General features: G+C 46.4%; 1 protein-coding gene across 2 annotated transcripts in view; it reads left to right on the forward strand.

The window, feature by feature from the left end:
* The window catches only part of UBTD1 (ubiquitin domain containing 1), a 70,022-nt gene extending 57,311 nt beyond the window's left edge, over positions 1–12,711 (forward strand). For both annotated transcript variants that reach the window (XM_054435461.2, XM_054435462.2), the window contains 2 exons: positions 9,409–9,636; positions 11,641–12,711. In XM_054435461.2, the coding sequence (XP_054291436.1) occupies positions 9,409–9,636; positions 11,641–12,026 (614 nt within the window). In that variant the 3' untranslated portion in view covers positions 12,027–12,711. The remainder of the gene's footprint in view (positions 1–9,408; positions 9,637–11,640) is intronic.
* Positions 12,712–13,611: the final 900 nt, after the last annotated feature.

Genomic DNA, 13,611 nt, shown 5'->3' on the forward strand with positions numbered 1-13,611 from the left:
GGCCCTACAGTCTGGGTTAAAACTCTAACTGCCATTTTTTCTCTTTCTGACACATAAAGTGTAGAGTTTTGTCAGGTCAGGTAGCCTCAGGGCTGGGGCCGACATGAATTTTTTTTTTTAAACTCATGAAAAGCTCTTGCTGTTGGGTGTAATAGATGTAGTTTATCTAATTTACATTTTTATTGACTGTCATTTACCAAAATACTGACTTAAATCTTGTAACTATTTGATTTTAAACTTTAAATTGATCTGGTATTCCTTGCGGGGCTCCAATTGCATCTAAATAGATGTGAGAGTTGAAAGACCTGTAAGGGGCTTCTATCGCTTTACGACGTCTTATTATTTTTCTTCCTCTGGTTGATGAAATGCCAGAGTGAAAGGGATAGCCAAATGGACTAAAGCACAAGTGCCACTCTAGTTATTCAGCAGAGTGCCCAGTAAAGGTCCACCACAATACCACCACACATCCGCTCGGGGATGAACAAGGGCTGACTGATTGATAAGCTCTTGAAAATTCTTAAGCTCACTGCATCCCTTCAGGTCTCCACGGAATGCTAAGTCTCCTTCCTGCCGTGAGAGACACGAAGTGCACTTAGTTTTGGGAGACGGAAGCTGGATAGCCCTCGGGGGCTGACCCGCAGGGACTTCAGGTTATAGCAGAGAGAGTTTGGCATGACTTATTACTCTAGGCTGTAGAATCCTGGAAAAGAGCTACCATGCAGCCCACACCTGGTCGACTGGAGGACCACCTTAGTGGAAGGGGGACAATCAGGGTCTCTGGGCTGCCATGTGCATAAGCGTAACAATTGCTTTTGTTTAACGTGCAGATGGAATATTTGATCCATTTCAACCAGGCATTTGCATCTTGGTATGCTATCTTAATTGCCAAAGTTTGTTTTAAGTCTTTAACTTTTATGATCCTCTAGTAAAATGAATGTTTCCTTTAGCACCAATTTTTATTAGTTTTTAGACCAAAGAAAGCTAAACACCATCTTATATTTAATAATGTTTCTGTATGATTTTTATACCAGATAAGCTAAATTTTACCTTTATATTAGTGTGTTTTTAATATTAAACTTAATTTTAATAAAACCTTGTAGACATATTTATCCAATTTTTCATGTTTGACCATAAGGTAAGATTTTATAGACTCTTTAACCTTTTATAATTTTTGTAAAAGAGCAGGTTGATGCTTTAAGGAAAACCTGTTGCATTTTTACTTTAATGTCTAGTTCACAGAAAAACTGGATGATACCTTTTTAATTTTAACTAATATGTTTATACACAGAATTTTCTTTATAATTGACGTTTTAAAACTTGCTTAAACTTTTAAAACAATAATTTTTAAAAATCTTTTAATGTAGGTAAAAATCCACATTTTTATGCCCCTTTATAATCTTTTTACCAAAGGTATATTTTACTTTTCTTATACACCTTGCACATAAACTGTTTTTTTTTAATAGTACTCAGGAGGCCTTATTACTTTTAAATTATACAACATTTTTTACATAAATTTTTTATAACATTTTTTCTTTCACGACTTTCACTGACAATTCTTTAACATGTCTCAACTTTTTGACTTATTACAAACATTTTTTTTTCTTTAAACAACCAGTTAATTTATTTCAGGACAAGAATTTACCATATAACACTCTTTACATAAATTCTGCCTCTCCCTTTTTTTTTTTTTTTTTTTTTGAAGATAACCATTCCTTTTTTTAAAGCGAACTTTCTTTATGTCTTTGGACTAGACTGTCTAAGGCCATAAGATTAGAAGTTACCATAATACATGCTATACTGTTAACTTTTAGCAAACTTCACTTTTGTTGAAAACCTTGTAAGTTTGGGATTTCAATTATCCTTTGCTATTAATAAGACCTTATTTAGTCTAAATTAACTTGGAATTGGTATAGATGGCCTTTTTTTCTTTCTGCTGGTCTTCCCTTGCCTCTGCCAGCCGCTTATGCTGCTGTTCTTTTAACTACTATGGGAAGGAAGGGGGTCTAAAACCAGTTGTAACTCTCTATGTATGGAAACTGGTCTGGGTGCCTTGGCTTACAGGTTACCTTGTGTCATACTTTTGAAACAAGGGACCTGTCCAGGCTTCCTTCTGATGGCCAACCCACCTCTAATGCTGGCCAGTCTATTTCACACAAAGTTCTAAGTTTTCCTGGTGTCACAGTAACACTGTAATCTCCCTTAAATTCTCTCTTGAAATTTTTTTTTAACATAGTTCCTAGTAGGGTGGACTTTATTTGTGCCTGACCCATGCTTCTTCAAGACAAAACACCATGCTCACAGCATGCACACATCACAAAACGAAAAACAGGGAAAAAAGGGCACACACACACTTTTGCAGTTTACACCAAACCAAAATCAGAGTATCCAGAAATCCAAGCCAGGTCAAAACCAAAAACCAAAGTATCATGCAATCTAAGTCAAGTCAAAACCAGAACAAAAGTACCAATGCAGGCACGTTGTGAGTGATCAGGCCACGCTTCCACTCAGATGGAGTGGGGCAAGTTCCAAAGACTAGTCTTACCAAGTTTCAGATGTCCGGACTCCAAGTGCCAGTTCCTTCCCGGTGTTCAGCCACTGTGTTAATCCTCCATGGGGGCCTGCTACGCGCTGCTTTGGCAAGGCGTTCCACTGGGGCAATTTCCTACCCGGGAGCGCTCTTCGGATTGCGTCACTCAGACTGGCCGGAGTTCCCCACAGGGATGCTCCACAGGGCAGGTCTAAGCCGCCTAGGGGGCTGCCTCAGCCGTCCGTCAGTTACCTCGTTTCCCGGTCAGAGAACCAAGAAATGTAGCAGGATGAGCCGCAGACAAAACCTCTCAGACACCGAGTTGTAGAAGGAAGGGCTTTATTCAGCTGGGAGCATCTGCAAGCTACTGCCTTAAAATCCGAGCTCTCCCCGAATGCACAATTTCTGTCCCTTTTAAGGGCTCACAACGCTAAAGATTTCACATGAAAGGGTCGTGATTGATTTTAACAAGCAGGCGGTACGTGACAGGGGCTGCATGCACCAGTGGTCAGAGAGAAACAGAACAGGGCAGGGAGTTTCACAGTGTTCTTCTATACAATGTCTAGAATCTATGAATAACATCGGTTTCTAAGTTATGAGTTGATTTTTAACTACTGGTTTTAGGCCAGGCAGGCCCAGGCCTGGTTTTGGGCCTGGCACCGGGCTGCCTGTCTTTGGCTTTACTTCCTTGTTGTTTTTTCTTAAAACGGGTACTGAGTATAAAACAATATAAAACAATATGAGAGGGTCTCTCTCTTCTCTCATGAGCATCATTTGTCACACATAGTCATCTTCCCCTCCCACCTACAACAGGAATGTTCCTTCTCACCGCAAGCAAGTTCCTGTACACACCTGGATCTGTTTCTGGACTCTCTGTTCTCATTTGTCTTGTATACAAATTCTGAGTTCTCCAACCAGCTGAATGGACCCCTCTTCTCAGCCAAGGGGATTCCAAAGAAATCTGAAAAACGAGTTCAGGCCATGATGGGAAGGGGAGTCAGGCCTCATTACACTCTTCTCCCTTCAGACTGTGTCTTCAGGCACAACTGAGCAGCATTAACATTAAAACAGTCCAGGCGTGGTGGCTCACATATGTAATCCCAGCACTTTGGGAGGCTGAGGCGGGTGGATCACCTGAGGTCATGAGTTCGAGACCAACCTGGCAACATGGTGAAACCCCACTTCTACTACAGATACAAAAATTAGCGAGGTGTGGTGGTACACATCTGTAATCCCAGCTACTCGGTGTCACACGCATCCATGTGAAGAGACCACCAAACAGGCTTTGTGAGAGCAATAAAGCTTTTTAATCACCTGGGTGCAGGCGGCCTGGGTCTGAAAAAAGAGTCAGCAAAGGGTGGTGGCATTATCGTTAGTTCTTATAGGTTTGGGGTAGGCGGTGGAGTTAGGAGCAATTTTTTGTGGGCCGGGGGTGGATCTTACAAAGTACATTCTCAAGGGCGGGAAGAATATTACAAAATACCTTCTTAAGGGCGGGGGAGGATATTATGAAATACCTTCTCAAGGGTGGGGAGGGTGTATCGTACAAAGTAATTCACAAGGGCAGGGGAATATCACAAAGTACATTACTGCAAGGGCGGGGAGGGTGTATTGTCACAAAGTCAATTGATCAGTTAGGAACAAATCACAATGGTGGAATGTCATCAGTTAAGGCAGAAACTGGCTATTTTCACTTCTTTTGTGGATCTTCAGTTGCTTCAGGCCATCTGGATGTATATGTGTAGGTCACAGGAGATATGATGGCTTAGCTTGGGCTCAGAGGCCTGACATTCCTGTCTTCTTATATTAATAAGAAAAACAAAACAAAATGGTGGTGAAATGTTGGGGCAGCGAAAATTTTTGGGGGTGGTATGGAGAGATAATGGGCGATGTTTCTCAGGGCTGCTTCGAGCGGGATTAGGGGTGGCGTGGGAACCTATAGTGGGAGAGATTAAACTGAAGAAAGATTTGGGGGTAAAGGGTAATATTGTGGGGTTGTTAGAAGGAGCATTTGTCGTATAGAATGATTAGTGATGGCCTGGATGTGGTTTTGTATGAATTGAGAAACTAAATGGAAGACACAAGGTCTGAATAAAAGAAGGAGAAAAACAGGTATTAAAGGACTAAGTATTGGGAGAACCCAGGACATCAATTAGAGAGTGTCCAAAGGGGTTCAGCGTAACTATTTGCTTGGTTGGCGAGTTTTTGGGCTCTATTCCTTGAGTTTTTTATGTTGTCATATACCAAGCCAGATTGATTTAGGTAAAAACACTCTTCATTTAAAAATATACAGAGTTCTCCTTTTTCAGCAGTGAGTAAATCGAGGCCTCGTCCATTTTGGAGGAAAGAGAAATGCAAAGCCAGTAATTGTTTGTTAAAGAAGGATTAGAAATGGCTAGGAGAGAGTGAGTGAGATTGATAGTGTGGTGGAGATAGGTAGGGAGAGGTTGAGAGTGACTGGAGAATGGGGGCAAGGATAAGAGTGAGTAGAAAAGTGAAAAAAAGGACTTATCAGAGTGAAAGTATTGGAGGGTACCCTGTCAGCAAAGATCATCTATCCACTCCAAGAGGGAGTCGAGTGGCAGATTAGGGATAGTACCAGGAGATATCTGCTACGATGGTTTGGAGGAAAAGTGTAAACTGGCAGTGTAAACAGGGGCAGGGCATTTATGAGTAGTTAAGAATGGTGAATAGAGGTATGACTAGACAGAAGATAGTAGGGATGACAAGTTTTCGGGGTGCAGTCCAAGTGGGTGGGGTGGGTGACTGCGTAAAGCCTGTTGTAAAGAGTAGGGTAAGGAAGAAGAGACCTAATAAAAATGAAAGGATGTATTAGGCTTATAAGGGTTACCGTTATCCTTTAGGAATGCAGGTGAGTTTAAGGGAAGTAGGGGTGAGTACTTGTGACTTCCAGGAGGAAGAGGAGAGATCAGGCTGGCTGTCCGACAGACACAGCTTTATTCTGGAATGGTGAACCCAATGGGGAGGGTCCTGCAGGCGGATGGCAGTTGGGGTACTATAGATGACTAAGTAGGGTCCGGTCCGTCAAGGTTGTAGAGTTTGAGGGATCAGGTTCTTAACAAGAACTGATCGTCCAGCTAGGGTGTCTTCATATGGCTGGGAATCTGAAGTAGGCAAGAGAAGATTAGCAGCCTGGCGAGTTTCCTGTCTAGCCTGCTGGAGGACTGGAAGATAGTCGCCTAGAGGGCTGGTGTCTGGGACAAGGTTGGGGCCGAGCAAGAAAGTGTGTCCATATAAAAGTTCAAATGGACTATACCTTCAAATGGACTGTGACATATTTTGAAATGGCCCTGCAAAACTGTCTCTTATGCGGGAAGTTACATTTTCTTTACAGAATCCCCTTCCCTTTCCAGGTCTTTTTCTGATCCTGAAGAGATTAGCTAAAAAATCTAGCACCTGTTAAAGGTCTGAATAGGAAACATTTGCCATCTATTGCCTCTAAGGGCGGCCACCTATGAAATTTCATCTACATAATAAGAACCTTGGTCTCCACAACTCCTTATTATTATTATTATTATTTTTTGAAATGGAGTTTCACGCTTTGTTACCCAGGCTGGAGTGCAGTGGCACGATCTCAGCTCACTGCAACCTCGGCCTTCCAAGTTCAAGTGATTCTCCTGCCTCAGCCTCCTGAGTAGCTGGGATTACAGGTGCCTGCTGCTATGCCCAATTAATTTTTGTATTTTTAGTAGAGATGGCATTTCACAATGTTGGCCCGGCTGGTCTTGAACTCCTGACCTCAGGTGATCCGCCCACCTTGGCCTCCCAAAGTGTTGGGATTACAGGCGTGAGCCACCGCGCCCAGCCCACAATTCCTTGTCTTAACCCAGACATTCCTTTCTGTTGATTCGAGGACTTAAGATAATAACTCTTTCAACCAATTGCCAACCAGAACATCTTTAAATCCACCTATGACCTTTAAGTCCCCACCCCTTCAAGTTGTCGCTCCTTTCCACACAAACCAATGTATATCTCACATGTAATGATTGATGTCTTAAATCTCCCTAAAACATATAAAACCAAGCTGTAATCCAACTACCTTGGGCACATGTTCTCAGAACCTCCTGAGACTGCATCACAAGTCATGGCCCTCACATTTGGCTCAGAATAAATCTCTTCAAATATTTTATGGGGTTTGGCTTTTTTTGCCAACAGTCTGTCCCTGTTCCAGTACTGTGCCAACTGTAGCTTTATAATTAATGCTGATCATGGCAGCGCAACTTCTCCCACCTGATTCTTTTCTAGGAGCATCTTTGTTCTTCTATATAAAATTTAGAATCAGTTTGCCAGGTTCCTTGGGAAAAAACTGACAGGAATTATATTGGAATTGTATTACATTTATAGATCAGTTTAGGGGGAGTGGACATCTCCATGATTTCTTTGAATGTTGCTTCATTCCCATTTTCCCTATTGTATACTTCTGGAAATTCAGTTCAAAATTTTAGACCTAGCAGGGCATAGTGTCACCTATATAGTCCCAGCTACTTGGGAGGCTGCTGGGGGAGAATACTTTGAGCCCAGGAGTTTGAGGCTGCAGTGAGCTATGATCACACCACTGCACTCCAGACTGGGTGACAGAGTGACCTTGTCTCTCAAAAAGAAAAAAGACATCCGAATCTCAATTATATTGTATTTTTCTTTATTTTTATTTTATTTTTTTTTTTTTGAGACAGGGTCTCACTTTGTCACCCAGGCTGGAGTTGGAGTGCAGTGGCAAGATCATGGCTCACTGCAGCCTCAACCTTTCTGGACTCAGGTGATCCTCCCACCTCAGCCTCCTAACTAACTGGGACTACAGGTGCATGCCACCATCCCCGACTAATTTTTTGTATTTTTTGTAGAGACAGGTTTTTGCCATATTGCTCAGGCTGGTCTCGAATTTCTGGGCTCAAGTGATCCATCTGCCTTGACCTCCCAAAGTGCTGGGATTACAGGTGTGAGCCACTGGGCCCGGCCTGTATTTTTAATTTTTAGAAGTTCTATGTGGTTCTTTTAAGATTTTCTTGGTTATACCTACTATGTACCCACCCACAAAAATTAAACATTTTTTAAAAATCTCCCTGGTCGTTCTTTATAATCTCTTATTCATATTTTTAAGGTCCTCATCCCTTAACTCAGTATTTCAGAATCTATCCAAAGTCTTTGCAAATCTGATTCTTTTGTCTGCTGTTTTTGCCAGTAAAGCTCGTACTGCCTTGTTTCCTTGCATATTGAGATTTTTTTTAAAAAAACTATTACCTTATTTATTTTTCTTGGAACTTTATCTTGGGAATTCTTTGAGGCCTGGTTTGAAGTTGTTTTCCTCCAAAGAGGGTTTGCCTTTCCTTCTGCCACCTCACCACCCCAGGAACACTTTAAATTAAATATTTGGCTTTAGAGTTTTCTGCCCCTACAGGTAACTGTGAATTCGGATGATGAACTACAGGATTTAGTCAGACCTGAGGTGGGACCCTCACTCACTTACTATGTGACCTGGGGCAAGTCATTTAATCTCTCTAAATCTGTCCTATCACCTGTGAAATAGCAATAATAATACCTACTGCCCAAGGCTACTGCCAGAATGAAATGGGATCATGTATATAAATAAAGGCTTACCTGGGGTTCTTTCTCACTGGAGGTCGCTGCCTGCAGTTCTCTTCCTTGCTTCCTTTTGCCCCAGCCAGCGGGAGCAGCCTGGTGGTGGCCCCCAGCCTCAGTTCTTCCTCTCACTGTAGGACCTGAGTTATAGTGGAAGCCGAGTGCTTCACATCTCACTCCTGTGGCTCACTCTGCCTTTAGTTTTGAGATGACTGAGCCTCCAAAAGCCTTTGAGAGATACCTCTGTCCTCAGTCTTGGCTGTGTTTTGGAGTTGTCTTGGAGGTCACTTGGAGCTGGGTAACAAGAAAAATGACATTTGACAGAACTGTTTTCTTTGTCAGATGCTGCAGGAATTTTTTGGGGAGTTTGTTGGTCATGATTTCTTTAGAAATCCTTTTTTTAAGTGGGACATTAGTAGCAGCAGGATGTTAAAATTGTTAATAATTTTTTTTTTTGAGACATGGTCTCGCTCTGTTGCCCAGGGTGGAGTGCAGTGGCATGATCACAGCTCACTGCAGCCTCAACCTCCCAGGCTCAAGTGATTCTCCCATCTCAGCCTCCCAAGTAGCTGGAACTACAGGAGCGTGCCATCATGCCTGGCTAATTTTTAAAAATTTTTTGTAGAAACAGGGTTTTACCATGTTGCCCTGGGTGGTGTAGAACTGCCGGGCTCAAGCAATCCTACTGCCCTCAAAGTGCTGGGATTACAGGTGTGAGCTACCGCGCCCTGCTCCACATCATGTGGGAAGGGTGCGGTGGCTCATGCGTGTAATCCCAGTACTTCGGGAGGCTGAGGTGGGCGGATCACGAGGTCAGGAGTTTGAGACCAGCCTGACTAACATGGTGAAACCCCATCTCTACTAAAAATACGAATATTAATCAGGTGTGGTGGTGGGCGCCTGTAATCCCAGCTACTCGGGAGGCTGAGGCAGGAGAATCACTTGAACCCAGGAGGCGGAGGTTGCAGTGAGCCGAGATCATGCCATTGCACTCCAGTCTGGGCAACAAGAGTGAAACTCCGTCTCAAAAAAAAAAAAACAAAAAACAAAAACAAAAAACAAAAACAATGGTAGCATATGCTTTACTGACAAAATTATTTTATATCCCTAGGTTGGTTATGTGAAGTTTCCTGACTCTTCCCTGCTATTTAGGAAGGACTTCAGAGACCTGAATACTTAGTAGCCAGTGCAGCAGGGTTTCAGGGTCTGGCCTGGGGAGGGGAGGGCAGGTTGCAGCTCAAGTGGCTTTAGAGATGCTGAGCCTCTCCTTCTGTCCTGCCCAGGACGCAATGAGCCCCTGAAGAAAGAGCGGCTCAAGTGGAAGAGCGACTACCCCATGACTGACGGGCAGCTGCGGAGCAAACGGGATGAGTTCTGGGACACAGCGCCTGCCTTCGAGGGCCGCAAGGAGATCTGGGATGCCCTCAAGGCTGCTGCCTATGCTGCTGAAGCCAACGACCACGAGCTGGCCCAGGCCATCCTGGATGGAGCCAGCATCACCCTGCCTCATGGTAAGTGGGCAGGGCCAGGGCTTTATCCCCGCTGGAGCTAGGGGATCACCAGCACAGTTTGAGGTTGTTGAGGAGTGTGGAGCGGTGGGGCAGGTGGTTACTCACGTATTCATTCATTCAAGCACCCCTTACTGAGCATGGACCAGGAGTGGGTACACAAAGAAAAAGAGACACAGTCTATGCTTGCCTAATGACACAACAGAAAGACAACAAACCTGCAAAGAAGTGTCACAAATGCACTTTGGGACCCCAGAACATCCAAGGCACCGACCTTTTTATTTTATTTTATTATTATTATTTTTTTGAGATGGAGTCTTACTTGCTCTGTTGCCTAGGCTGGGGCTCAGTGGTGGGATCTCGGCTCACTGCATCCTTTACCTCCTGAGTTCAAGCAATTCTCCTGCCTCAGCCTCCCGAGTAGCTAGAATTACAGGCATGTGCCACCATGCCTGGCTAATTTTTGTATTTTTAGTAGAGATGGGGTTTCACCATGTTGGCCAGGCTGGTCTCAAACTCCTGAGCTCCAGTGATCCACTGGCCTCAGCCTCCCAAAGGCACTGACCTTTTATTGGGTTATTATGTGCTGGACACTGAACTAGAAACTTCCACTGCATTAGCTCACGTAAGTTCATAGCAGTCTTATGGGGCCATGTAAAGCAGAGGGTGACAGTGGAGCCCTAGAGTCACAGACTTGAGTTTCTTTTTTTTTGGGACGGAGTTTCGCTCTTGTTGCCCAGGCTGGAATGCAGTGGTGCGATCTCGGCTCACCGCAACCTGCGCCTCCTGGGTTCAAGTGATTCTCCTGTCTCAGCCTCCTGAGTAGGTGGGATTACAGGCATGCGCCATCACGCCCAGCTAATTTTGTATTTTTAGTAGAGACAGGGTTTCTCCATGTTGGTCAGGCTGGTCTCAAACTTCCAACCGCGGGTGATCTGCCCGGCTTGGCCTCCCGAAGTGCTGGGATTACAGGCGTGAGCCACTGCGCCTGGCCACAGACCTGGGTTTCAATCTGAATGTTTCCCTTTCCTAACTGTCTTGGGTTTAGCAAAGAGCTTCTCAAATTTAGAGCCTGACTGCCTTACGACTGTAAAGGGGAGATGATTATTAGGATTCAGCAAGATACACATAACATCATTTAGTCCAGTCTTAGCACTTAGTAGGTGCTCAAGAGACAATAAACATATTTCTCCATGCATTACGTTTTGCCAGTAAGGACACTAAGGCCCATGGAGAGCAGAGCTGTGCTATTTCATTCATCCCTGTAACCCCAGCAATTGGCACATGTGAAGAAATGAAAAATAATATGCCAGGATGAACAAGCCAGTACCTGGTGGAGCTGGGATGCCAGCTCAGGTCTTCCTGACTCCAGCCCTGTACACCTGGTCATCAGGCTGTCCTAGGGAGATCTGACTATGGGGTGGCCATGGCAGGTGTATTAGTCTGCTCAGGCTCCTGTAACAAAATACCACATGCTGGGTGACTTAATCAAGAGACATTTATTTTCCACAGTTCTGGAGGATGGGAAATCCGGCATCATGGTGCTGGCCGGTTCAGGTTTTGGTGAGGACTCTGTTGCTGGCTTGCAGGTGGCTGCCTTCTTGCTGTGTCCTCACATGGGGAGCGAGTGGAGAGTGAGATAGTGCTCTAGTGTCTCTACAAGAACTGTAAGCCAGGGCAGTAGAGCACACCTGTAGTCTCAGCTGCTCGGGAGGCTGAGGTGGGAGGATTGCATGAGCCCAGGAGTTTGAGACTAGCCTAGGCAACATAGGGAGATATTGTTTGAAAAGAAAAAAAAAAAGAACCATTTTTCTGATCAAGGGATCAGAAGGTCAGGGCCCCACCCTATGACCTCATTTTACTTTAATTATTTCTGTATAGGCCCCATGTCCAAATACAGTCACATTGGGGGTTAGAGTTTCACCATATAAATTTGGGGGGACCCAAACATTTAATCCATGATAGTGGATCCCTAAGCTGACTCTGATAGCCCTGCCTCTCCCACAGGCACCCTCTGTGAATGCTACGATGAGCTGGGCAATCGCTACCAGCTGCCCATCTACTGCCTGTCACCGCCGGTGAACCTGCTGCTGGAGCACACGGAGGAGGAGAGCCTGGAGCCCCCCGAGCCTCCACCCAGCGTGCGCCGTGAGTTCCCGCTGAAGGTGCGCCTGTCCACGGGCAAGGACGTAAGGCTCAGCGCCAGCCTGCCTGACACGGTGGGGCAGCTCAAGAGGCAGCTGCACGCCCAGGAGGGCATCGAGCCATCATGGCAGAGATGGTTCTTCTCCGGGAAGCTGCTCACAGACCGCACACGGCTCCAGGAGACCAAGATCCAGAAAGATTTTGTCATCCAGGTCATCATCAACCAGCCCCCGCCACCCCAGGACTGATGGGCCCACGGACCCCTGGGAAGAGGCCCCGCCTGGAACACTAGGCCCCCACCCTGCTGCTGCCTTCCAGTGCTGTCATTTTCTTCAGGGGCCCTCCCCTCGGTGTGGCTGGTGGGTGAGCCATGAAGGGACCCTGCCTTTCAGGGCACTGTGCGCCACCAGTTCCCGGTACCCAGGGAGCAGGCAGCCACACACGGGCCATGCAACCTTGTCAGAGAAAAGGCGAACGGGGCCCTCACCCTGCCTCTCTCCCGCAGCAGGTTCGAGCCACGAGGGCCAGCCAGGAGGCCCCTGGAGCCCAGATCTGTCATCTGGTGCTGCCAGCTGTGCTCACTCCGGTTTTCTGCTCAGGGTCTGAAGCAGCTGCTGTCTCCCTCCTCTGCCCCCATCCCCTGGCTCTCCCCTGGGCACAGTGCCACTCCCTTGGAAGGGAGGGAACCACCCGTGAGCCCCAGGGCTCGGGAAGCCTGAGGCGGGCCTCTGCCTCTCCCTGCCCCCAGCACAATTGGCAGAGATGAGGCGGGTGGTGGACGGCTGGGCTGTCGTAGCAGGGTCTGCACAGGGCCATGTCCTGGCTGTAACCCAGGCAGTGGGAGGTCTGCAGCCTGGTCATGGCCCCCACAGCAGGTCCCTGTGGACAGACATATCTGCATATTTATCAATAAAGCCTTTTTGCTCCTTCTCACTTGCCTGGCATTTGACTGAATTCTCCTGCAGCTCTGTGGGGCCCCTGGAGCTGTTCTGGTATGGGAACAAGTGGATGCCTGGCCTCCCCAGCTGCTCTGGGCATGCAGTCTCCAGCAGAGTGAGCCTGGAACTGCCAGTCTTCTGGGCCCTGATGCCAGCTCCCCTGGTGTCCTCATGAGTCCTCAGGAAAAGCCACTTAACTTCTGAACCCTCTTTGCTCTTCTTTAAAGCAGAGCCATGCTGCCTGCCCGGCCTCCTCCATCAGTTGCTGGGAGGATTAAGCAGGAAGACAGATGTGAAAGTGCTTGCAAGGCGAAGACAGCACCTCAGGAAGGTGGTCTGCTTCTGCGGCAGGAGGGGCTAACTTCCGGCCCCAGGAGACGCTGTAGCCATCGTGATGTTAAAGCAAAATCTCTGACAGATTTAGATCGTGTGTCAGAGGTTTGTGTCAGCTTCCCAGCAAGGGAACCAGAGAGGAAAAGGAACCGGTTCCTCATGCTTCCTAGGGGAATGCATGCATATCTGAAGAGAGGGGAATCTTACATAAGGCTGTTTAGCTAAGGGCGGCCACCAGCCAGGTGAGCCTTACAGAAGCACAGGGCTGGGTGTCTGCAGTTCCCTAGCAGGTTAACCTGGGTCACAGTGACTCAGAGCTCCAGCCTGCGAGTTCCAGGTGTGGAACTGAGCAAGTACAGATCTGCTTTTCCTCCAGTTGGGAGAATTTTTCCTTCTTAGTGAGCATGAGCAGCCTCCCAGCCAGGAAAGTCTGGCACTGTCTGGGCCTGACAGGGAAACCCTGGGAGGGTAGCAGGGTCCAGAGTAGCTGCTGTTCCTCGCCAGCTGGGCTTAGTGCTTTCCGGAGACCCCTTTCTTGAAGCAAGACTCTGTAAGCCCTGCA

This window comes from Pongo pygmaeus, chromosome 8 (genome assembly GCF_028885625.2).
Source record: "Pongo pygmaeus isolate AG05252 chromosome 8, NHGRI_mPonPyg2-v2.0_pri, whole genome shotgun sequence".
In the NCBI taxonomy this organism is placed as follows: domain Eukaryota; kingdom Metazoa; phylum Chordata; class Mammalia; order Primates; family Hominidae; genus Pongo; species Pongo pygmaeus.